This window comes from Vidua macroura, chromosome 6 (genome assembly GCF_024509145.1).
Source record: "Vidua macroura isolate BioBank_ID:100142 chromosome 6, ASM2450914v1, whole genome shotgun sequence".
Lineage (NCBI taxonomy): Eukaryota > Metazoa > Chordata > Aves > Passeriformes > Viduidae > Vidua > Vidua macroura.
In genome coordinates, this window is record NC_071576.1 from 62,109,007 (window position 1) to 62,135,704 (window position 26,698).

At 43.8% G+C, this 26,698-nt stretch overlaps 1 protein-coding gene across 2 annotated transcripts in view; it reads left to right on the plus strand.

Annotated features, from left to right (window-relative positions):
• Window positions 1-26,698, plus strand: part of MPPED2 (metallophosphoesterase domain containing 2) — a 113,259-nt gene that overhangs the window by 81,718 nt on the left and 4,843 nt on the right. For both annotated transcript variants that reach the window (XM_053979738.1, XM_053979739.1), the window contains exon 5: window positions 25,160-25,275. In XM_053979738.1, coding sequence (XP_053835713.1) covers window positions 25,160-25,275 — 116 coding nt within the window. The remainder of the gene's footprint in view (window positions 1-25,159; window positions 25,276-26,698) is intronic.

Genomic DNA, 26,698 nt, shown 5'->3' on the forward strand with positions numbered 1-26,698 from the left:
AAGAGGTCATTCAGCCTTCTAAACTAAAATCAGACATCATTATTTCTTCCCACCAGGTTCACCTACATTTACAATGGCTGTCCAACACAGTAATCATGTACTTTATACAAACCAGAATTTGCAGTGTAGAAACTCAAAAATCCACGTGAATTAAATCAGAAATGTAGGCTTGTCTCGCTACCACCACTTGTTTTTTGAATGTTAATTTCTGCTGCAAGAGAAGCCACATGCCAAGCTACTCTTCTCCTTTCTGTAGGGTCTTTTGTCCCCCTGTTGTACTGGGGCTGGCAGCTGCCTGTGACACTTGGGTTTGTGTTTAGCTACACAGTGTGAGAGGGTTGCACCAACAACGTGCACCAAAGGGCCCCACCTTATTTTTTTAATTTTAGCTGTTAATTATTCTAATTGTGTATTCCAAAACACCCTTTTCCATGGAAACTTAAAATTTAAAACAACTTGTGCAAGAAATCAACCAGTCAGTAGAGTCTGGAATATTTTTGGAGACTGAATGCCTTTTGCAAGAGATAAAAGAGTAGAGCAGTGAAAACCAGCAACAAATAATAATGAGCCATCCCACTCATTGCAAACAGACCCTGCACACCCAGCAAGCTAAAATTCAGTATTCCTCTGCTTCTGGAGCTCTGTGTTGGCTAATGGCAGCAGAGATGAGCGCCAGGGCAGCTCCTGGAAAGCTGCAGTGCCCCTGACACTCAGAGGGAGCTCCTGGCCCTGGATGGTGCTGGAGCTGATGGATTCAGTCCGTTGGGGGAGGCACTGCAGGTCGGTCTTCCTTGCCCAGGGGTTTCCCACAGATTTTCTCCTTTGCCTCTTTTATTTCTGTAATGGTGTCTCGGTTTGGAAAGCCAGGTGTCTGCTAAGGAAGGCAGGAGCCTCCCCTGAAATGGAAAAATGTAGACCCCTTCCCTCTGAATTGTTATAAGTTTGAAATTCAGGGGGGCTCTCAGGCAAAAATATGAGAACAGGAATAGCAGGTCTTTATTAGGGAAGGAAATAAAAAGATAAAATAAACAATGCAGTGAACCAGAACAACACTGACAGAGTCAGAAAACAACCTGACACCCTGTTAGGGTGTTGGCCACAGTCCAATTGGGAATTGTGGCTGCAGTCCTCCTGGAGTGTCAGCTGTGGTTCTGCTGGAGCAGTGATCCTGTAGAAAAAAGGGTGCAGTCTTCCTGCAGTGGAAGAGGCAGCTCTTCCTCGGGGAAATCCAGTGCAGGAAAAGCCATGCTGGTGTCCCAAAAACCCAGATTGTATCCAGGTAGGAATGCTTGGCTCCTCCCTCTGGGCAGAGCATCTCCCAGTGGGATGTTTTAGTTCTTATCAGTCATGCAGTGACATTCAATGGCCCATTATCAGCAGATGTCTCCCCTGAGAGAGGATTGGTTGTGGAAGAGATAAGGAAAACTGCCCACGTAACACAAGACAGCTGCCATGCAGTTGGCAAATGGATGCATCTTGCCTTTCAGTCTGGGGCAAATGGAAGGTCCCTGTGTTTTTCAGCCTACCTGCAGCTGCACCAGGGGAGGTTGAGGCTGGATATTAGGGAGAATTTCTTGACAAAAAGGGCGATGGGGCACTGGAGTGTGCTGCCCAGGGAGAGTCACCACCCCTGGAGAAAAGACTGGATGTGGCACTCAGTGCCACGGTCTGGGTGACAAGGTGGTGTCAGGTCATAGCTTGGGCTCCAGGAACCCAAAGGTCTTTTCCAATCTAGTTAATTCTGTGATTCTCTCACAGAAGCATCATGCTGGATTGTGCACTGGCAACCTTAGATAATCAGAATTTTGTAGCAGCTGACCTTACAACGTGGTCAAATAAATCTTTCTGTCTGAGGTTAGGTCAAGAAGAAATTGTGCCCATTTACAGTAATCTTGGTTTTTCTTTTGTTGCTGTTCCTAACCATCCTTTCAAGAAGAATTAATCACTTCTGGAGGTGTGGGTATGTAAGTTAATTTAAAAGTTGGTCTGACTTTTCTTTCTCTTCAAGTGACAAGGAGGTGAATATCGGCGTGAGCAAAGCTGTTATTCTAGCTGGAATAAATAGTGGGGGTGGAGGGGGTTGTGACTTTCATATCACAGCTTTCACTTTGGTCCTAATAATATTGCACTTTCTTCTCACCTCACTCTGGTGCTTATATTTCAGGTGAAGTCATTTTTACTTCAGCTAAAGCTGACAAGAAAGGGCAAACTTTGCGAGGGAGCGGGCACTGCTCATTTTGATATTCTGTCCCAGCAAGCAGATTTTTTTTTTTCATTAGGGTGGTGATTCCTTAAAGCAGCTGCCTTCAAGGCCCAGGGCTCTGATCCTGTTGTGCTGCTGCTCCGTGGCTCCTGGCCAGACACACTGAGCCTGGGGAGCAGTGCAGGGGGGAAAGGCTGCTGGTAAAACTCCACGCTGTGGTCTCTGTGCCTGATTTCTCAAATAGGGGATGGGGTGGCTGAAAGTAGGGGGATGAGCCCGTCCTGCAGACTGTGGTGTGCAAAGTTTCACTTGTTGCAAGCAGCTCCCCTGAATGAGTGTCAGTCACTCACAGAAATTGTGTGTTTGTGCAAACACGGTCTCCTTCCTCTCCCTTGCTGTGTTTTCACTATTCCTATCTACTCTTCTTACATTTGTTATGGGGATTTAATAGGTAACATTCCAATAATCCTGTGTGTAAAATTTTGCTAACTCTAAAGAAGGTGTTGCTTTGTGAGCAAAGTGGGGTCCAGAGCTTATTTCCATGGACTTCCATGGGCATTTTTCCATGATTCCACCTTTATGGATTTCCAATGTTTTAGTATCCTTGTCATTAATGAAACGTGTTTTTGCAATAACTCTGCAGTAAATGTCTTGCCAATACTCACCTCAATTAAATCTTGATCCACTTCACATCGTTGGGCAGACCTCTCCTCATTTCAGTGGGAGATGAATCTCAGTCTCTGTAAGTGATGTCAGATCTGGGATGAGAAGACAGAGGAACGTTGTTCCCCCCTCCCAAGACAAACAGGGAGACTGTTTTGATATATCTTGCAGTCAAGCAGAAGTTAAAACCTTGCACAAACCTTGCCTTGTGTGCCTGGTGCTCTCCACTAAAGAAAGCCATTGTGCCTCTAGAGGTTTTGGTAAACATGTGCTTAAAGGTTAAATGGTAGATTATCAAGCGTGGGGAATGGCAACTTTTTTTTCTTTTAAGGATAAATTGTTTGTTTAAGAAATGACACCTGAATTATTTCTACTTTTAACTTAGTAACTAACCACTCGTGGCCCACAGTGTGGAATTTTTTATCTAACTGCACAAAACCACCCAAACCCATGAAGCAGAAAGTGAAGAGGAAGGACCAGCCTCTACTCTTAAAACCTCCATCTTGCTTTATATATATTACTGCATTCTAAAACCTTAAACTCTAAGTTTTTTTACTATGTCATATTCCACACTTTTATTTAAACTACGCATCCATAATCCCAGTTTTATCTTTCAATTTTAGAAACCTTTTCTGCAGCCTCAAGTCAAATGCAATATTCTCTTAGGAGTCAGTGCCTATCAGCACAAAAGGTCTAAAATTCTCAATATCCAGAGTTCTAACAGCTATGAAGTAGTATCTGATTTTGGTATCATGCTATAAAATACGGCACTTATTATAAAAAAAATGTACTTCATCATAATGAACTATCAAATAATTACCCCGTGTGAACTGATTTTCATAATTTAGTTTCTTTAAATATGCTAAAAAGTATATCTGCTCCCATGAATACTGCGAGCAGAAGCCCCTGATAATTAAGTCATTTTCTCTTTGGGAAGAATAGAATTACCATGTAAAATATTTATAGGAAATATTTCAGTGACTGAACCAAGTTCACTTGGAAATCACCATTTCCTATAGCTCGAGTTCAACAGCAGTTAAAATAGCTTTGCATAACACTGGAAGAAGTTAAAAGTGTTATTGGTCTCTATTTTATCTTGAGTTCTATTGGCAGTGATAAAATTCCCAAATGTACCAAACAGAGAAGAGAAGGAGGGCAGAAAAGAGACATTTGATCATTGAATGTTAAGATTTGTGGATTAAGAAAATGTCTGATTAGTAAAGTTTGGGATTGAGAAGTTGAGATAAAGAACTGAGATGACCAGAAGTTTTGGTGCTGAGCCACAAAATGGGCCTAGAGCTCACCAGATGCATTTTTCAGCCCTAGATAACTTTCTGACTGTGGTCCTCCGAGTCTCATGCAAGGCTCCTTGAAGCCTACAGGATTTTCCCACTGATCTCAGTAGGCTTTAAATTATCTGTTTGATCCTGAAGTTCTTAGACAACAGATGAGGAAAAAAAAAATTGAAAACACTGTGCTTGGAATTCTGCCCGACTCAGGACTGCAGATTTACACTGTGAAATACAGGATCAGGCTCAGCCACGTCTGCATTTGATGCCAGCTTGGGCATCTAAACAGCTCAGAAAAAGATATTGGAGTCTCCAGGCCTGTAAGAATTTGAAAAATGCTTTTTCTTTATGCCTTCATTGCAGCTGTAATTTGAAAAGTTGTGTGAATGCTGTGTTTTCTGTGGTTTTTCAGTATTTTCAGTGTGTTATTTAAAGAACTTCCTTACATGGAGCAGGTTATCAGTTCATTATGCAGATGAAAATGAAAAGATTAAGGATGAAAGTCATCTCTCTCTGAAATCAGCAGCATTTGCTCCTCAGTTCTGTAAAGAAAGGATGTATTAATTTCAAAAGTTAATTTGGAAGACAAATTCTTTCCAATTAAGGCATGGGCAATAAAGTTTCATACTGGAGGACTAAATTAATAGAGTACCCTTCTAATTCTGACTGCTTTTCAGCCCTACAGTTACTTGTTGGAGATACAACTACTTGACACAGTATGTGAAATGCCTCTGAATTTCTTAAAAAACTGTCAAAAGATTCAAGAAATCATTTTAAATCCAAAAAAAATTGTTTTTCAATTTCTGCTTGTGCCTGTGATGCAGCCCAGTACAATCATGCTTTGGGCGGGTAAGGGAAACATCTAATCCACATACCACCTTTATAATAAACCTATTTATAATGTGGGTTGAAGAAGAGAGCTTTTTAAGTTAAATTGTGTGGACTTGAAAGCATCAATGCTGAATATTTTATGTGAAGCTTGTCAAGGGCCCTTACTAAAATAGCTTAAAAGCAGTATCACAGTTGCCTTCTTCTAAGCATTGCACGCAAGAAGCATGTTGAAGGGTTTTCAATATTGCCAGAAGTTGATATATATATTTTTTAGGTGTCAGATTTTATGTGCTGTATATATACGTGCATGCTCGTGTGAACAAACACCTATCTCGCCACATTTCTGCAGAAGCTTTATTTTATGTAACGTGTCATGTCCCTTAAGGTGCAGTAAATTTGGGGTTGGAGCCTAGATATTGTTTGGTTTTTTTTTTTTTTTTTTTTTAATTTGAAAGTTACAGTTTGAAACTAAGCAGGAGTTCCTCAGCTCCCTATTTTCATGGAAGGAGACTGAAAGCAGCACCTGCAATCCATCCCAGCTGCTTTACACATTGTACCCTTGGCAAAAAGGGCTTTTCTCGCTCTCTGTTGCCCATGAGGGAGCCAAGGAAACTGCCCTGCACCAAACATTTGGCTCCTGAACTGGAGCTGAGTTTAGCTCCAGTATTAACAGACTTGCATGCACTGCAGCTGATGGAAACAGGTCATGCTTGGTCCTGATGCACTGCAAGACATAAAGCTACCTCTGTGAGGGTGTTCTGGAAGTGGTTTAGGCGCTGCAAAACGTCAAAGGCCGTGGAAAAATGACTGACAGGCATTGCTTGTATTTTAAACACTTGGCTAATTCATCTGGCCAAATACACGTTGCAATTCAGCAGCTAGGCAGAGGCACGGCAGTGAATACTGCTCTCCCTTTTATAAATTCTATAACTTTATAAATTTGCAGGCAGAAGTCGAGCTGCTCTGACAATTTGATGAACAAATTCTGGCAGGGAGTTGAGTTCTGTCTTCTTTTTTCCTCCTTGGTCGGGGTTGAGATTAAATCGCGGCGATGTTTTTTGTGTTTGGACTCAGATGTTTATTAGTTGTTATCTGTGTTCCAGTCTCACAAACCCAGACTTCTACAGCCCTTCACTCTGACAAGCTACAAAATGGCCCTGTATCTAACTCTACATGGCCTGATAAGGATAAACTGTCCAATTAGGAAATGACACCTAAATTGTTTTTACTTTTAACCCAATAACCAATCATGCAATGTGGACTTTTTTATCCAATTACACAAAACCACCCAAACCCATGGAGAAGAAGGTGAAGAAGGAGCAGCCACTGCCCTAAAACCTCCCTTTTGCTTTATATATATTACTATATTCTAAAACCTTTAAATCTAAGTTTTCCACCCTGTGATATTACACATTTTTATTCAAACTCCACCCCCACAATCCCGGTTCTGTCATTCCATTTTGGAAGCTTCTCCACGGCCTCAGGTCAATGCAGAGTTCTCCTGGGGGTCAGTGCCTGGCAGCACAGAAAGTCTGGAATTCTGCAGCCAGGGCTCCAGCAGCAGGGCTTGTGCATTTCCTTACACAGAGTGTGTCAAGCTCCTTCAGCATGCCAAATCCTCGTGCTGATTTCATTGCCTGATTGCAGGCTCTTGTCTGTTTTTGTGTCGAGACAGCTGTGAGAAAATCGATGGACTGTGCTGCATATTAATATAATAATGTTGCTTATAAATCTAATGGATGCACTGTGCTCCTGCAGGCATGCATGGGGTACTGGCCTTGCGTGTGGGACATGGTGAGGCTGTTCCTCTAGTTTTCTCTTTGCTGTTTAAAGAGTATTTTGTTCATACCTCCCGAATGACAACTTGCTGAGGGAGTTTTTTTTTAAGCCACTTGTGTTGGTTAAAATATAAGTTGGAGTATTGTATTATTGGAGTATGGTATGAACTGAATTCACCATCCCAGCAGTCTTCCCTTTCCCTTTTTTCTCTCAGGTGTAGCAAGGGAAGCTGAGCTAAGGAGTAAGCCAGGCTTACACTACTGTAAGCTGTGGGTCTGCAGGGGCAGGTGTGATCTCCTGCATCCCTGGAAGAGGATATGTCCCCAAAATACAGTGTACCTCATTTGTATCATCTCAGCCATGGAAAATTCTGGCCATCTGGGGCCTCAGTTTTGTACTTCTGAAGAAAAGAGTTGTACAGATGAACTTCTTCGGGGGAATGTAGCCAAAATATGGTGCAGGGCTTGATTTTTACCCTACCTTCCACTATAAAGTTTGTTTCCTAATGCTTATGAAAGGCATCATGCTGACCTCTGGGTTTTATTGTGCTGGTCAGAATGATTTCTTGTGATGATAAAGGCAGGAGAAGGCTGAGTAACAGCTCGTGTTAGGGAATGGAAGGCAGCAGGGCCTTATAAAAAGGGTAGCATGCCAAGTTTTCAAGTGTCTGCTGCTAATAGAAACACACCTTTTCATGTCTTCTGTGCTCTCAGAAGCAAAGCAATCTCAAAGAGCAGGACAGCAAGAGATGACTTATTGAAAAAAATAAATCCTGGGTGGGATTTCCAGCCCTGACTTGGGTGGGAGCAGCGTTTCACACTCTGGGGGAGGTTGCTGCATGCCAATGCTCCTTTCAGCACCACGCAGGAGGAGCAGACAGGAGAGAGCAGGGGCTCAGGTGGGACAGAGCTACAATACCCAGGTGTTGATTGGTAATATAAGCCCATCTCTTTTTCTCCCACTGGCTGTCAGCTCTGTGGCATGAGCAAGCCCATGTAAAGGAGTTGCCTTTTAGAGGCAGAAGATTATCATTGCACTACAGCAGGGTTTAGCAAAGAGAAGCCCTGGTTCACAGTCTGGGCTTGAGCCTGTCCACTGTAGTTGATAGTAATTTGTAAGTTAGGGCAGTGAGAAATGTTCCTGTGGTCTCCTCCCCACTGCAGAGATGTCTGTAGGTTCTGAGATCCCTGTGAGCAGGAGGCATCATCTCCTACAAAAATGTTTTCTGAAGGATGTTTAGGTTTTTACCACTACCATCTAGGTCTCAGTCTATTAATCTGCATAAAATATGTATTATGGCCACATGACTTAATCTCCTGTGTCCCAGGGTGTTTGTTGTTGTTGTCTGATAGCCTGTGGTAAAAAAGCAAAAAAATACTTGCAAGATTTGAACACTAGTGGTGTTTTTATATAATGTGAGTATGCATATACAGACATACAAAGTTTTCTTAACTCATGCTCTGTATTTCAACCAGTGTGAAGTCACATTACTGAGTTTCTCTCTGTTACCATCAATACCTGGGAGTGAGCCTGGGGCAAAAGTGAATTTTCACATTTGCCAGGCATGGTTCATTGGAGAAAGCAGCTCTGTTGCTTTCTTGTGCCTTTACTCATCTGTCATTGTGGCAATGCATAGTGACATTTCAAAGTGCTAGCATAGGAATAAGATAAAAAGTGTTTGGGACAACTGGGAAATTTCATTTAGACAGAATGTCAGACCCTAGTCTCCAGCGAAAATACTGTAGGTTTACCATGTCCAGCTTTGAGATATCATTTGATGTGAAATTAAATCAGGGGCCAGCCAGGTACAGGAAAGCATTTGAGCCCGTTCAGTTTTGGTTTGTTGTACACTTCTGGTTCTCCTGATGGCTGTGCCTGGCAGGGGTAAGTTACAGTGGATAACCATTTACTGAGGAGTTTTGGAAGCACGATTCCCACGGAAATGTCTCCAATTCCTCGCCTTGAAGTTTGGGGAGTTTGTTACATCTCCAAAATGCTTCCCGTGGCCCTCGTTGTTGCGGGATGGAGTCGGTGCTGGCTCTCAGTGATGTTGCTTTGCACAGTAACCTGACACTGAGATACTTCAGGACCAGCAGGCACCAGCGTGGCTCCTGAATGGGCGACTTGCACGTATTCATAAGCTGCTCCATTCATTTCTCTGACTTGGAAAAAAAGGGTAGGGCTGCTTTCATCCTGCTGCCAGCCCTTTTATCTCTAAAGAATCAAATTTCAGGAAACCTTTTGGCCTAGGTCAGAATCTCAAAGGGGCCTGTAATATTTTCAAAGATCAACATCTTAATTCTCGTAATTTTAAGGAGAACGTTTCTTTTCCCACTGAGAAGGCAAAACAAAGAAGCCCCCCCAAAACAAAAGAGAAACCAGTGGAAAAACCTAAAGCAAAACACAGGTTTGGAGACGTGGGGCTTAGTAAAAATGGGTTTAGTGGTACTTCACTTCCTACTATTGAGGACAGCACATTGTTAGAGCTGCTGCAGTGTTTATACACATTGTGGTTGTGGCTGTAGTCAGGGCTATTGTTGAAGGATGTTATACAGACATTTGTCATGGTATGTCAGTATACCCATTGTAAAAATGTCCTGGTAGTTAAATGAGGCTTAGATTTAATGAGGCTGTGAGAAAGGACCATTTTTTAATCATACTGTAAATAAGGTTCCTGTGGCAATGTCACTGGGATTAATGTGCAGGTTTTCCTTTGTTTCACAGTAAGAGCAATATCTCCATGAAGCTGGGCAGGCATTTGAGGAATACACTCCTGCAAAGCCCTTAGAAGCAGGAGGTTTGTGGTCATACTTTGACTACACAGTGTTTCCAGATAAAGATGTGACATGACCAAATATTCAGACCTCCCCTCCTATGAGCTAATCGTACAATATAGTTAATAAAACACTAAGAGAATACTGTGGTGATGGCTAATTAATGCACTGTCAATGACAGAAAACCCTCTTCAGTACTTTTTAAAAAGATGCTCAACATAGTCCCAAATTCCTGTACTATTCTGTTTGCTAACAGTGAACTGGCTTTAATGTTTTTAACACCACTCTCTCTGAGAAATATAAAAGTATGGCTCATAACCATTAAGATTTTACACATCAACATTTATTTTTCTTGTAGCTGTGAAAGCAGCCATGTACAGCTTTCAAAGGTAGTTATTTTAACTACAATTTAGCTTTCTGCATTCGTTTTCAATCTAATCTGTGCAGTATAGGGGCTGTGCCTTATGTTTAAATTAAAAAGTATGAAAGTATAATTTTTACCATTCAAAAGGGCATTGTCAACAGCAGAAGATTAGGACAGGAAGAGTGTCTTTATTGTTCTTATGTTTGTTTTACAGCAGGAGTGCACTGTTCTCTTTAAGCTGCAGTTTGGTGGCAAAGCTGTGAGTTTTGCTGTCAGGGAGCAGCTCCTGCCCTGGACAAGCAGTCCTGAGCCCAGTGCTATCATTCTCCAGTCCCACGTTTGGGCAGCTTGAAGTTTGGAACCCCGTAAGAGCAAACAACCGAAAAGATCTTCCCATTTTTGTGGACAAGGGTGCTGTCAGTGGCCTCACCTCAGGCTCATCAGCAGAAGGGAGCCGTGCCTGTGGCAGGGGGAGGCTCAGGAGAGCAGCAGGGCGTTTTGCTAGCAGAGAAAAACACCTTTCTGCAGCCTCTGTAGATGGAATTGTGCCTGTGCGTTTGCAGGGGGTGTTACTGACACCTTAATGAAGGGAGGGGACCACTGTTGGGCTAAAACCCATTTATTGCTCAGATGAACATCAGCCTCAGAGGCTGTGAGATTTTAGAGGAGCAGGAACTCAGCCATAGCTCAGAGTAGTCACAGGTTTTTTCATTATAAGCCAATATATAACTTTCTAATCCAATGGAAAGCTGCCACAGAGTTTATTTTGTTTTTCTAACTACCACCTTTAATTCTGCTGCACTGTGGATGCCTTTATCCAGTGGGCTGCTATAAAATGCACACACACACGTGCTTCTGTTGTAAGAGCTGAACTCTTACACAATTACATTACCACACCACCAACCCCTCACCACCTCACCCACCCAGCTCCTCACTTACTTAAGGCACATTCTTACTTACAGCTCTAGAAACACAACTTTATAGCTTTTCTGCTTTCTGTCTGTGTACTTTTATTTTTACATCGACCCAAGCTTCTTCCAAGGCTGCAGATCAAACCCTCCAGTGCCCGTGGAAGTTTCTGTCTTTCCATTTCCTACAGGGGCAGCTGTTCCCAGAGGGAAGGCAGGGCCACCCCGGGCTCCTGAGTCACCCCAAGTCAGAGGCACAGAAGTTGGTTCTGAATCATCTCATTCCCGTTCTAGTACTGCTGGCTTTGAGAGGAAGACCCAGACAATGCAGAAAAGAAAAAAGATCATTCAGGATGAGGGTATTTGGATCCATGGCAGCAGCCAAAACCACAGCAGATTTCCTTTTCCACCAAGAAAAATTTTGACTCACCTGGGGCCCTGCTATTGCCCGAGGTTTCCCTTTGGCAACATATTTCCTTTCAGCTGCTTAAACCTTTTTGGGGGCATTGCTGGGGTAGTGATTCTCCAAGTGCTTTATCCTACAAGAGCAGGTTCCTGCAGCTCTCTATTTAGAAGGCTATTTAATGTTAGCTCTCTATTCATTTGGAAATAATGGTGTTGGGAGGGGGGGGGGGGGAAATAATTAAAATGGCTTCAGAAAGTAGTTAATTATAAAGCCTACCATGGCCTGAAGTATAAAATACATTGCAGTCTGCGAAATCATGTAGGGGAGCATTACTAAAATAATTAATTTACAAATTTTACATATATCACCCCACACAGCAAATGCCTTGGCTGCTGCTAAAATGAGTCCAGTGCCCTTCAAAAACTGAGCATCTCTTCTGTCTCCCACTCACTCCCTTGTAGGTATCCTGGTTTTCTTCTTTACTCTGGGGCATGCATTTCGTGTTAAGAGCATCAGTTTTGGAGAAGGGCTTTGGGCAAGAAATGAAATGCTCTCTGTGTTTATTTCAGCACTATCCCTGTGTTTTGTGGGTTGGCACAAGAGCTGACTGCTGCCAGTGCTGTGCCTCCCTGCAACCTGGTGGCTCTGGCTCAGGTGAGCCCCAGCTCTCGTGCTGGGCTGGGAGCACTGACAGTCCTGGCAGCTCTCAGAGGGTGTCAGAGCTCTGCTGGCCTCCCATCAAGGCAATCCTTTAAGTTCAGCACTTAAAGCACTTAAGAAAAACCCCAAATGTAGGGTTTTTTTTTTTTCCTGTGCCACTGTGCTGGCCTAGCAGGCAAGCCAGGTAGGCACTAAATATTGCAAAGCCTGACCTCTAAGTGCAGGAAAAGAGCTAAGTTTTGGTATTTTAAGGGTGAGGGGTGTTTTTTGGGTTGGTTTTTTTTTAGGGGGGGGAGAGGGGGGGTTTGTTGTTGTTTTTTGGTGGGTTTTGTTTGTTTTTTAATTTATTGTGAAGAAAGGGGGAATGTGTGCTGTGCAGGCTGAGGCTCTGTGCTCACACCCAAGCCCCCAGCTGTGCTCAGGAGCTGTCACAGCACAGGCTGTGGTGGCTCCTGCCCCTTGTCTGCCTGATTTCTGCTGGGTGCAGGTTCTGACACCCAGTGCTTTATCAGACATTGCCTGCTTGGCACCTATTACACCTGATCTGCTAATAAAGCAGCAACATCAAGGCCATATTTTCCTGCTTCCTGTCAGAGCCCTGCTTTCCTGGGTGAAATAAAAGTCCCATTAACATGCTCCTCCTCATCGGCTCCGACAGTTTGATTAATTAGGCCCCCTCTTTAGATGACCTCTGCACTGACACGACAAGGAGGTGAATATAAAATGGATGGTTTGCCCACATGATGGCCTGCTGCAAGTTTCAGATTTTTATCAGATCAGCCTGAAGTCCAGGGCCTGTATTAAAACCCCCAGCGTACAGCAATATACGGCTGTGGGTTATGAACTGCAGGCTTTACGGCATGCTTAAGGAATTAAAACCAAACCACTCCTAGCCATCCTGATATATTGACTTCTTCTCTAAGAATTAATCTTTCCTTTACTCTCTAGGCCATACAATACAGATCTAATTCATTTACATTATCAAATAAAATGACCTTTTGTTTTCAAAGGGTTTTTTTATTGCCAGAAAATACAGTATGTTAACTCTGTGGTTATTCAGCCTCCCATAAAATACTAATGTAAAGCCATTATTCTAGTGCCACTCTGTTTAAATGTCAGTCTGCCTTTCTGTTATAAACCACCAGTTCATAGGCTGGTAACTCCTCAGTAAAAAATTTACTTCAGCTGGGAACTTGTAATATGAGCTCACAACTTTTCTTTGAATGCATCTTTTTTTTTTTTTTAATGATAAGTATTTAATATCCCAAGGGGGTGAATATGTAATTGTGCTGCTGCAGCATGGCTGGAGCACCTCTCCTGCAGAGACAGGCTGAGAGTGTTGAGGCTGTTGAGAAGAGAAGAGAAGAGAAGAGAAGAGGAAGAGAAGAGAAGAGAAGAGAAGAGAGAGAAGAGAAGAGAAGAGAAGAGAAGAGAAGAGAAGAGAAGAGAAGAGAAGAGAAACGAGAAGAGAAGAGAAGAGAAACGAGAAGAGAAGAGAAACGAGAAGAGAAGAGAAGAGAAGAGAGAAGAGAAGAGAAGAGAAGAGAAGAGAAGAGAAGAGAAGAGAAGAGAAGAGAAGAGAAGAGAAGAGAAGAGAAGAGAAGAGAAGAGTCTGGGGGAGCCTTCCAGCAGCTTTGCAGTGCCTAAAGGGGTTACAGGAGAGCTGGAGTGGGACTTGGCAGAGGGCAGGCTTAGGTTAGATTTTGGGAAGAAATTTTTCACTGTGAGTGTGCTGAGGGACTGGCACAGGATGCCCAGCAGAGCAGCTGTGGCTGCCTCTGGATCCCTGGAAATGTTCCAGACCAGGTTGGAAGGGGCTCTGAGGTGTCCCTGCCCATAAGGGTCATAAAGGAAAAAGCAGCTGAAAAGACTGGCGAGAGCATTGGCAGCACAGAGGCAAACAGAGAATTATTTTAATTGAAAAGGGTCTTTTTGAGCAATGGGTCACTCCTTTTTGTTGCCTTCAAGATTAAACAAGGAACTCTGAGGACAACTGGGTCATTTTCCACAGTATTTCATTTTAAGGTCCCCCAGCTTTGTGTTGTCCTTCTGATGCCTGGTGCAGGGCTGATCTAGAACTGAGACTAGAACAGAGCTAAAGAACAAAGCAGGGATTGATTCAAAGGATCTCCTCCATGGATCCACCTTGGGCAGCACCAGAGCCCAGCCAGGGCTGCAGCCAAGAGGAACCAAAATGGTCCCAAAATGCACGAGCGCTCCCGGGGGCTCTCACTGGGATCAGCTCTGCTCCATTTGCACCTTGCAGTTCATTGTCCCATTCCAGCTTTAGCCCAGGCACTCCCATCCTGCTTGTTTTTCTGTCTCCAGCCCACGCTGTTTGTGCTCCTGGGCCTGAGCTTTGGATCATTTGTCCTTGGTGCCCAGCTGGAGCAGGAATTGTTTTGTCTCCCTGCTCTGTGCACAGAGCTCCCCATCCCCTCATGTGAAGCTCAGAAGTGCGCACTGGAGCAGCACAGAATGTGAACATCTCCCACAAACCTTGTTGGAAGGACGACACCAAGCTGGGGGACCTTAAAATGAAATGTTGTGTAAGTGACCCAGGTGTCCTCAGAGTTCCTTGTTTAATCTTGAAGGCAACAAAAAGGAGTGACCATTGCTCAAAGAGATCTTTTTCAATTAAAATAATTCTCTGTTTGCCTCTGTGCTGCCCAGTGCTTTCTCCAGCCTCTTCAGCTGCTTTTCCTTTATGACCCTTATGTTTTCCCCTGGCATATCTTTCCCTTTGTGTTCATCTGTTGATCAAGTAACTGCATTACTTTAATTGATTTGCTGAATTGGCTCATACATAAGACAGCTCCTCCAGGTAATAACCTGAAAATGTTTGCTCACATTGCTGTGGCCATGCTTGAGTGCTGCAGCCCTTGGAGCTCTCGTTGGTTTGGGAGTGCACTGAGCCATTTGTGCAAGCTGTTTTTCAGTTTCCCTGATCCAAGCAGAGCAGCAGGGAGGGAATGTTTATTTATATTGTGCATATATAGAAATATATCCACGCACAAGTGCACATGTTGTATGCGCCAGGTGCACGTCAGGTGTGGGATTTTCTCTTTGTGTGGACTTTGCTTGCAGTCCAGTCTCCTGAGGCTTCCTGGGCTAAGGAGGAGGTGTGATGTGCATTTTGAGATCCACGATCATCCCTTTCCCCAGATGACCTTACAGAAGGAGTTTGTTGGTAGGCAGAGCTTGGCAGATAAGGCAGCAGTGGTTTTTGATGAAGACTGGACAGGAGCTTTAGCTTTCCCTTCCTGCAGACTCCAAAGCTGGGTCACGTTTTTCAGCAGAGGAGGAATTTCAAGTACGCTGGATGTTAAATTTCTGCATGAGGCAAGGTCTGTAATAAATGAAGACAACGAACCAATCTGCATAGCTTTCAAACAAATGGCACTTCCTAAAACTTATAACTGAAGAGTAAACCACTAAGTTATGGCTTAAGAGCATGCCATGGTATTTTATACTGTACCTAAATGCCAGCTAAGCTTGTATTGTGACACTGGAAACTCAGTTTTCATCTGGTTAGTGAGGAAAAGAGACTTGACATCAAGAATAAGCTGGAACGGAAGGTGGCACAGACCTCAGACAAACAAGAAATGCTGGGAGTATCCTGTGTCCTAATTATAACTAACTGTTTCCATTCTTTTCTGTAAATATTTAGAAGATTACGTTACAAGTTCCTACAATTAAATATTGTGGGCTGTGCGTGTCTGGAGGACTTAATGCCTGTGAGCCTTGTTTGGTTTTCCCAGCAGGCATTCTGGAAAGTTTCAGTTTCTTATTGAGGAATGCTAGCCAGCATTTTGAGCAAAACATAAATAAAAATAGTGGTGGTATTTATAGCAAACAGCACCATCTGGCAATGAACAACCTCCCTGTCTTATTTTAGGCCATTGGACTAGCTAAGAATAATTGATTTATTGGTAAAGACTGATGGTGAAAACCATGGAGGGCAGAATTCTGTGTCTACTGTCTGGTTGGCTTTATGCAAGTTACTTAGGCATGTATTGTGGCAAATTTATTCTTGGGTTAGGCAGCCTAGATCTGCACCTCTCTAGACAGTGCTCTGACTAGACTGTTCTGAGCCTAAATGATTTACTACTGCTTGTAAAGCACCTGAAGGAGTTTTTGAAAGCCTTCAAGTTCCTGTGACTGTGATGTAGGTGTGTTCCTTTGGGTTGGTTTTGGTTTAGGTGTTTTTCAGAAGCACCAAACTGCTTTGATAACTCTGGGAATTGGGACGGGAAAAGTACGGGCAGCTAAGACATCCAGACCCAAACCCTTTTCCTTTGTGGTGTTATGTGGTAGAGCTCTTCAGTATAAAAAAGACACACCTTTCCTGTAGGTGTCATTAAATGTTGTGTATATTAGGAGCAGTACAGGCTGCAGATATAAACATAGAAAAAGGTGCTGAAACACTACATAAAAATTTGTGTCTGGAATTTGTCTGGTCTGTGGCATTAATTAATGAACAAGCTATCACATCTGCTGACCCTCAGAGCCTTTTGGAGGAACTACAGAGACTTTGCCAATGCTAAAGAATTCTGTTTTAAGGAGCATTCCGAATAATTAAATATCTAGAGGCTGTTTCTTAGGAGCAAGAACCAATTTCACTAATAGGGCAGGTTGACATAACTACTTTGGAGTGTTTTATTTGTTACACTAACTTGCATCTGGCAACATTTCTTTCATAATTCACTGGAATGTAGCTTATTTGCTTTAAAGGCAGACATGTTTCTGTTAATATTTTCCAAATGCTGCTTTTGCAAATATATAAAATATTCAACTACTGGATGTAATTAGACCTGTTCAGATTTTGCTGTTTTACATGTCAAACACACAGACTACCCCAGTGGGCTGAAGATATGCAGTTAAGTGTGTGTTGGGGGAGAGGTCTTTACTTTTTTATTTTCTTTTTTTTTTTTTTCTTTATTTTTTTTTCTCTCTAATGTGTGTTGTCATCACAGAAGACTGCTGGTAAAAACCTCTCCCTGACTGACCTGGGGTGGAAGCTTTGTCAGTTTGCATTTCCTGCACAGATAATAAGGGGAATGCAAAAAATTAATTTAAGATGTGGTACGATGGTGTGTTATGATCACATTTACTCTGAGAAATCAAGCATCATTCTTAAACATGCACAGTTGTTGAGCGAAATTGAATCAAAATTTTAGGCAGCTGCTCTTTTTTTTTCTTTTGTTTCCTCTTCCCCCTGGCATGTCCCTGGGAACAGACACTGATTTATGTTGTGGTGAGCTTCAGGACCAGAGAGCTCCTTCCTCTAGACAGATATTTTAATATTCTCTGTTTTTATAAGCACTACAAAATTTTTACCAGAAGAACTTGAGTCATTTAGGTTCTTTTCAGTGCTGCAGCATCCTTTGATGCTTCAAGGGCGTGGGATGCAGTAGGGGGATGAATGAAGGGGTAAATGTGCTCGCTCCAGAATGAGCAGCAGTCCTGCAGGTCAGTGCAGGATGTGTTCTGTAGGTCTGAGCTGCTGCCACAGTGCAACACCACTGCCATGTGGGCAAAAACAATGTGCTTCATGTCTGGGTCCATCTGAGTCTGGTCCTAACTTAAGCCAGGTCTATCCTCCAAGCCAGCCCCAGCTATGCACAGCACAGGTGTAAGGTCTGGTGCTTGCCTCTATTCGTAGGCCTTTGGAATTCTGTGCTTTTTAAAAGTAGAATGAAATTAGCCCTTGAGTCAAGTTTGAATTATTTTCAATTTTTGGGGGAGATATTAAAATATCTCCCAGATCTCATTAAGTAAAGCCCTAAATAAAATAATTGCAATACAGTTAGGGATTGGGAAGCCCCAGAAGGTTTGGAGGAAATTTCCTCTTTGATGAGTAATTCGGATACTTAAGCAAAGGCTGTCTGGATTGAGAAACTGAGAAATTCACCTACTCCCTTCCTCTCCCTCCCAGTATCCACTGGCTTCCTGGTGGTGTCCACTGCTCTGCTTCATTGTGCCCTTTATTGCTGTTCTCTGGGAGCCCTGTGCTGTGTCCTGCTGTCTTCAGTGTCTCTGTGACATTACTGGGGCTCCAGCCTCCTGCCTGTCTGCTCCTTTGCTCTCAAGTTTCTTAAACCCTGGTGTATTTCTATTTTCACACGGTTCTTAATTCAGTTTTTCTCTTTTCTTTTCTTTTCTTTTCTTTTCTTTTCTTTTCTTTTCTTTTCTTTTCTTTTCTTTTCTTTTCTCTTCTCTTCTCTTCTCTTCTTTTCTTTTTCTTTTTCTTTTTCTTTTTCTTTTTCTTTTTCTTTTTCTTTTTCTTTTTCTTTTTCTTTTTCTTTTTCTTTTTCTTTTTCTTTTTCTTTTTCTTTTTCTTTTTCTTTTTCTTTTTCTTTTTCTTTTTCTTTTTCTTTTTCTTTTTCTTTTTCTTTTTCTTTTTCTTTTCTTCTTTTCTTTTTTACTGAAACACATCTTGCCCACAGATGAGTTTTCTTAAATACTGTCTGTGGGGTTCTGCTGTTGTTAACACAAAACCTGTGAGCTGAATGGACAATCCTTGGCAAAAGGGATCACGAATCATTGCAGACTTAGGGCAGGAGATGGTGTGGACCATCAGAGAGGAGAAATAAGGGAGAGGTATGCACAGAGGTGGTAGGTTTGGCTGTGGATTTGGGGAGCAGAGCTCAGTTACCTGTCAGTAACAGCTGGGGCAGCCTGGAGGCAGCACAGACGTGCAGGCACTGAGAGAGGGAAGATGCAGGAGGGAACCCTTTGCATGTGCCAGTCTGCAGCTGTAGGGATGGCTAAAGCTGCACTTGCTGCTGCCCTGCCCCTGTTTGATGTGATAATCTGCTCCAGATCAGCACATCCATGGAATGTGATGGATGGCAGCAGTAAAGCTCCTGGGTTTTCCACAGCTCTCACAGATCCAGGCCTGAATCTGACTCTGACATGAGTTCAAACTAAAGCCTGCACTGGCCAGTTTGTACAGTGTGAGGCAGGAACTGAGAATGGCTTGGTGCAAGGAGTGTGCCAGGTCATGCTGGCTGCTGAGGGGACCCTGCAGCTCCTCCTTGTGAGGGACTGCTCCCCGGGGAAAAGGCACTGCAGGGCTCTGTGCCTCCAAACAGGATGGGGGGTCCTGCTGCTCAAGTGCTTTGTCATTTGGGTAGCCAGCATTCAGAGGTTAGAGACTGTCAGTTTAGAGAGAGATAAAAGCCTGCAGGACAGAACCAATCAAACCAACCAATCAGGTTGTTGAGGTTTCAGGTTTTCCTGACCTTGTGAAAATAGCTGAACTATCTTTTAGAGACTTCCTGACTCAAGTGCAGGCTGGTAATGAGGAGTTACATACAGTAACATGGCTAACATAATTGCAGTACTGATAATTCACTTCTGTGGGAGCTTCAGCTGTTTAAAGATGCAGGGTAAGCAAAATCCCAAGGAACCAGGCTCTGTGGTGTTCCTTTCTGTTCTGTGTTATTGTTCTGACTTTCGAAATGGGACACTGAGGCACAGCAGGCAGTGCTGGTGGGAATGACATTCACTGGAGCCCCCAGGCTGTGCCTCTCTCCCATGTCACAGCTCTGCATATAATGAGCACCTTTAGGAAACAGTTTAGCCTTTACCATTTCCTGGTGGTTGTTACATTATGAAAAAGCATTTGACTCTTCACTGTAAAAAGGAGCTTCACGAAAAAAATTACTTTTGTGGCACCGAAGGCAAGTTCCAGCGGCTTTGCAGAAGCTGCTGTGAAATGTGATTCCTTGAGAAGGCTGGCCTGGAGCAGAGGCTGGGCAGAGCTAAAGAACAAAGCAGGGATTGATTCCAAGGATCTCCTGCATGGATCCACCTTGGGCAGCACCAGAGCCCAGCCAGGGCTGCAGCCAAGAGGAACCAAAATGGTCCCAAAATGCACGAGCGCTCCCGGGGGCTCTCACTGGGATCAGCTCTGCTCCATTTGCACCTTGCAGTTCATTGTCCCATTCCAGCTTTAGCCCAGGCACTCCCATCCTGCTTGTTTTTCTCTCTCCAGCCCACGCTGTTTGTGCTCCTGGGCCTGAGCTTTGGATCATTTGTCCTTGGTGCCCAGCTGGAGCAGGAATTGTTTTGTCTCCCTGCTCTGTGCACAGAGCTCACCATCCCCTCACGTGAAGCCCAGAAGTGCACACTGGAGCAGCACAGAATGTGAAAAATAGAAAAGCTAAACCTGAGGCATCCCATGCACTTTCACTTGCCCTGCTCAGTGTTTTGTCTGGATGATGCCCCAGGCTCTCCCCTCCTGTCCCTGTCCCTGTGTGGGCAGTGTGTGCTGCTGTGTGGGCACTGAAAGCCTCTCTTTCTCCTTATCCCCACCCAAAGTCACTGCTGGTGGCTGTTTTGGCACTCTGCTGGTCTCTGCTGCACTGCCAGGCTGCAGCTTTGGCCCAGGACTGGAGCGGGTGCTCTGGGGATGTGTCTGTAGGGTGGTCCCACATGGAATCGAGGCCAGGGCTGCACATCCATGGGCTGTCCCACCAGTTCTGTTCTGCTGCTGGAGCTGTCTCACCACCTCGTGGGCCAGGGCTGTGTGCTCCCTTTGAATGCTGGTAAAAACAGAGAGCACTTCATTGTTGTTAGTGGTGGTGTGGAAGTGCTTCCCACTGGGATGCCTCTTAGATGCTCCCTCAGCTGGTATCCTCTGGAAGGAGGCAGACTGAGATTTTTGCCTCCTGTGCACTTTACTCATTGGATTAAAGATAAAATTGAAGCTTTCCTAAAAGACTGGGTAGCCTTAAAAATGAATGAATAGTTGGGATTAAAGACCCACGAGACAATTTATTTTTTCTAATCCTGTTTAGAAGTAACTGTTGAAATAAATGGATTTACCAGTGGAGTTAAGAGGAAAATGTGAGTCTAGAAGGTCTCATTGTACATTTACCTTTTAAGTTGTTGAACTCTGAGGATCAGGTAATTAAATTCACGAGTCAGGGAGGAGATGAAAGTAGGTTGTAGGAGTTAGCATCCTTCAAAAGCATTAAAGCTGCAGAAGGAGTTGACTTTTCTGTGTTACCCAGGTGAACTGGCCATGGGCTTTGTGTCCCCCTTGTGTGACAGTGTTACTTCTGAGGTGAATGCACCGAGGAGCAGTTGTGATTTTTTGTGTTGTAAATGATGCTCTGCCGCTGTGCTTCTCGTGCAGGTTGGTTTGGGTTCGTTTTGGGTGGTTTTTTAATGTATGAGTGAAGTAATAAAGCCATTCAGTGCTTCCTTGGGAGGAGGGAGATGTGATCACCTGCTGCTGAAGCTGCAGCTCTCTGCTGCTAGGAGCAGATGGATTTGTGTGTCCTGTCCAGGGGTTCTCCCACTGCACCTGCCAAAGGAGCATGAGGGGAAGCTTAACACTCCCTCCTTCCTGGCATGATGTCAAGCAGTGCCTGCACCTCCTGCAGCACAAGGCGTGAAGATAATTTGCAGCCTCCTGCATCAGCATCCTTCTGACCGCAGAAAACGAGGCTTCCGAAACGCCAGGTGGAGAGGGGGGATCTGTGGGGATTGCTGTGCAGAGCCGAGGAGCTGAGGAGAGCAGGGATGGGCCAGGTGTCTGCCTTCCACGAGGATATTCCCTGTGCCACGCCTGCTGCCAGCACAGCCGCTCTCCCCGGGTGACGGGGAAGCTGTGCAGCCAGGGAGGGCTGAGCTGCCAGGCTGAGCAGGAGTTACGGTGGGGCTTTGATGGCACGTGGGGGATGCTGTGAGGTGTGCCCTGGTTCTGAGCAGCAGAGCCTCACTTAGGTTCCCCTGCACATGGGCTGCGAGGACGTGTTCTGCTCCATCAAACCTAAAGTGACAAAACCATTTGTAATCTCTCATCACCAGCCCCTCTGGGTTTTCCTTCCGCGCCTCCCCTGAGGCGTTGTTCAGCAGCCAGTAACTTCCTGCTGTTGCCAGCTATGCTTCAAAATGAAGTTTTAGGAATTAGCTGAAGTATTTTTACTCAGGGATCCACAGGAAAAAGAATTAGGTCAGAGCTGAGATATTGCTGCTAATGAATAAGTAGCCTTTACTAATTACTTGTGCCTGATTGCAATTTGCCACGAGTGGGTGTGTGTGCTTTCACCCCTCTGACTCTCTCCCCCACCCCATGGGATGTAAGGAAAAGGGCTGTGGGGGCTTGGTTGCCAGCTGGGGTTAAACCATGACAGTGCAGCCACAGTTCATTATTTACATTTCTTCCTAGACAGGAAGTGGTTCCTCACAGTAAGTAACCAGCTTGGAAATACATTGCAGAAGGCACCTAACTCTGTGCACAATTCTTTCCTTCTAAATTATTTAGATATTGAGAGTGACTCTGTTTAACTCTCGTGTATGCAAAAAAAAGGGCACTAACGCTTTAAGGGAGTGAAATATCCCTCTCTGATCCCCCTTGACAGGAGAGTCAGAGCAGGCTTTGTGTTTCCTGCAGGTATTTGAAGTTTGCTGGGGTAGCCAGGGTTCGCAGCACAGCCAGCCCAGCCATCCTCACTGCGGCACAGCCAACACCAGCTCACCTTCCCTGGGGTCCCACCCAAACTGGGCCCGTGCCACGCAGCCCTTTGGCTTCTTGGTGGTGTTCAGAGCACGTGCTTGGCTTTCTGGCAAGGCCTGAACCCCTCCAAAGGCAGGGACCCCCAGCGTGCCTGGCCAGCGTGCTGCGCTGTCAGGAGTTGTGCACCGGTCCATGTTTTAAATGCCTGCAGCCTAAATCTGTAACCCAGCTGTTCTTCCAGTCATTGCCTGCTCTCCTCTTTGATTTACCCCCTTCTGGATGAAAATCTTTAGTGTATTAAATAAGTACTTGACCATCTCTCTTTGTGCAGAACGAGGAAGGTTTCTCAAAAGTTTTCTTGCAAGTGGATTCCCGTGTGGTGCCTGTTAGTCACAGCTAATTACAGAGGTTGGTGAATGAGGAATATATCTGAGCTCAGGTTGTTCCCCTCCTCCTCTTTCCACAGTGCTTCAGAAGGAAATAAAATAAAATTCCAGCAGACAAAGCCAGGTTTTTCTGTGGTCCTGGTCCCCGAAGAGCTCCAGAGAGATCACAGATGTGGTTTCACGTTTCAGGTTTAACAGTGTTGCAGTAACTACAGTCTTATCTGCAGGAGAAACGCAAGTGGGGAAAGAATCATTAATTGACAGTGAAAAGTTTGACCCGGGCTCTGTGTGTTTGTTTGTTTTAAGCAGCTGAATGTTTAGCCAAACGATATTTTAACTTCTGGCTGCAGCCCTGAAGGTTACAATAATCTCCACAGGTTAAAACCTAGGAATGTTTATAGGAAGGGATATTTTAACTTCTGGCTGCAGCCCTGAAGGTTACAATAATCTCCACAGGTTAAAACCTAGGAATGTTTATAGGAAGGGATATTTTAACTTCTGGCTGCAGCCCTGAAGGTTACAGCAATCTTCACAGGTTAAAACCTAGGAATGTTATAGGAAGGGGAACTTAGATGCGTGTCCCAGGAAAGCCAGTCCTAGGAAATCAGAAATTCTTGTGGTTTGGCTAAAGCCAAGCCAACAACCTCGAGTTTGAGTTCAGCTGCACACCTAGCACCTGCAGGGTGCACGGGAGGGGTTTCAGGTGCTCCAGAGGGTGCAGAGCGAGGCAGCTGTGGGAGGAGAAGCCGAGCACACGAGGAGCTCACATCCAGACCTCTGACCAAAGTCTCATTTCCCTGTCTTTTGTCAGTGCTCATTCAGGAAATCTGCTAGCTTGAATGAGTTCCTGTGTGTGTGGAGTATGAGCATTATCCAGCAGGACTACGTGGGATATGTCTATTATTTGTCACAAAGGCACCGGTGACCTTCCTGCCCCTATATTAGCAGCGCCTGCTGTTTTTCCATACTGCCTGTTGTCAGGAATGCAGATCATCCACAGAGCTGGGTACAGTCCTCATTGGTCAAATTATTGTCTCAGCAAAACAAAATGCTTTAATTATTAAAAAAAAAAAAAAATTAGAGATGTCTCAGCAGGACATTCCCACTCAAATGTGTATTTGAGGCTGGAAAAATGAATAATTTAGTGGGGAGAGGAGGCAGATTACGTAATGAAATTACACAGGACTTGAATGAGCTCTGTTTTAACAGGTGTGGGGTTTTTTTTCTAGGTTGGTTTGAGGTTGCTCTTTGCCCCAGTTTTCGTTTTCTGTTTTTGGAACTGCAGCACACAGAGGACTTCAGGAGTAGCCTGAACTTTCAGAAATATGGGCTAGCACAGGAGAATCCCACCTAGAACTTTCAGAAATATGACCAGGGCTAGGACAGGAGAATCCTACCTAGAAAACAGAGTCTAAACTGAGCTCTAGGAATCACACACACACGTGCAAACTCTTAAAATTTGTACAATACTAAGAGCTGTGTGAAAGGTCATTGGTGACAAATCTAAATATTCCTGCATTTCATCAGAGCAATTGTTTCTGTGCACTTATTTGGTAGGGAAAGGCTTTGTTATGATAGACCTGTATCAGAATTACGCGTTGAAAATGCTATATATTAAAAAAAGTACTAGAAAATGTTCTTGTCATTGCTGCATGCCTGAGTTGGTGGATAAACCAGTGTCTGAGAACAACTCTGTGCTCTGCTGGAGAGCACTGAGGGTGTCAGTTTTCCTTGAGAAACACTAAATGAATTCTAAATTATAAGATCCCTTTAAAAAAAAAATCACTGTAAGGCTGAGCATTGTGTGGATGTTTCTTTCTTTTATTATTTTTATTATGTTTTCTTTTATTATTTTTGTTATGTTTTTTTTTTCCTCTATCTCTAGGAGGCTCAGGGGCTCAAACCCCAGTTTTGTGACAGCGTTCTGCTATTGAAAGTGCTGAAAGGAGCAAGGTTGAGTTTAGTGGAATGCCACAGTGGCACAGATGCTGCTGCCCCATCTAACCTCTTGTTTGAAAATCCTGACACTGTTGTTTCAACTTGTTTGACTCTTGAAACTGATTTTTTGCCTCCAAAAAATTATTTGGGTTGTTTTGATAGCATAGGGAAGGAGTTTGAACGTTCCCAAACTGTGATAAAAAGCTTTGTTATTTTAGTGTTTTTCCCTTTCTCTCTAGTGAGCAAATGCCCCCAGGGCTGAATGCACTCAAAGTGCAGAAATATCATCAGACATTAATCCAAATTCAAATGTGTGTTTTAACACACGTGTGTATTTGGATCAGAGTGTGTTAGAGGCATCCCCTTCAAATTCCCTGCAGGGAATCTCTGAAGCACAGAAATTGTTTTAATTCAGGAAAAAAATTGGGGAAGGGAAGAGGTTTTTTATTTCACACTGATGCAGTTTCTCTTATTTTCCCCTAAGGACACCCTGGTTTAATGGATGGGGCTTTAATCTACCCAGAGGTCAGTCTTTGCTAGACAAGTGGAACCTTATTCCTGAGGGAATTGATATACTAATGACACACGGACCTCCCCTTGGTAAGTGAAACACAAGTTCTGTGTGACTTTTTTTTTTTTTTTTTTTTGCGTGAGATTTTTACTTTCAAAGTTGATAATGCTATAAGATATACACTGTAATTGCACCCAGAGTAAAAACTGTGGATGGAAAAACTTTCTGAAAGAAGTGGAAAATGATGATTAGGCTTAGCTGATCTGTTGAGTTTCCATTAAAAAATTGAAATTTTTTATTAAATTCAAGCTAGGGAAGATCAAATATCTGACACCGTAACCATTATAGTGTGACATTTTATTTAAGAATAGTATTCATCTGACAACCAGTTTTCAATCCCATATGACTTTTTAGAGACTGACTAAAACTTTTGAAACCTTTTCTCACTGCGGTGTCATGTCATTTTAAGGTTTGAGAGGAGCAGTCAAGAGTTTGGAACGATGCAGTCACATATTCTCCTTGATAATGTCCTTGTAAACTTAGAATACGTAAGAATAGTTTTAAAGGCATTAATTGGCTTATAAAAAATTTGTGAAGGAATAAAATTATGTTCTTAGATAATTGTTCCTAACTTGATCTAATGACAGGTGAGCACCAGTCTGTGCATGCATAATTTGTTTCTTCATTAGGGAGCTGAAGTTTTGCTTGTCAGCGTGAGTCACTCGCTGATCTCAGCTTTGAGATCCAAACTGAGCTCTGCTGGGCTCAGGAGGACCCCAGGACACTCATGCAGCAGAGGCAGGAGTGCTCAGTTTTGGCATCTCTGGAGTAGCTGGAGCCCTTTGGGAAGTCCCACTGTCCTGGCTGCAGCCCGTGCCCCACGAGGCACAATAATGTATTTTTTTTTTTTTACATTTTTACAGGCAGCCTGGCACTGTGCTTTAACTCCCTCAGCTGGGTTTGCAGCTGAGCCTCTTACAAATGCCACTTCTCAGGAGGAGGAAGTGTGGCAGTGTCTCCGTGGCCCTCACTGTGAGAGGAGTGGTTTTTGTCCGGGTTTGAGGATTTTTGTCAGGGTTTTAGTGAGCTCTGGCAGTCCAAGAAGGGGTCACACAATCACAGGAAGTGACCAAATCACAGTCACTTACTACATTCATGGCAGTAAATGTGTAAAATCTGCTCAGAATTGCATGGTGCCACTATAAACCAGCATTTTAAGTGCTTCCAGGCTGGCTCAGTGCTCTTTTAGAGCTTCTTGGTGACCGTGGAGTCAGGAATTAATGCATGCTTACGTTTTTTACCACAATGGAGTTAAGAATCAGCAATCCAAGCTAAGGGGAAAAAAGAAAAGTCCAGAAAGTTTTTGACCAGTGTACTTACTGCTCTTTTTATATTCTGGCTAGTTTTTTTAATACTACTTAGAGAATGTTGTAAGATGATCAGCAAATTCCCTTGAACCTTCCTGGAGCTGCCAGCGTGCTGCAAACCAGGGCCTTGAACAGAACTCTCTTA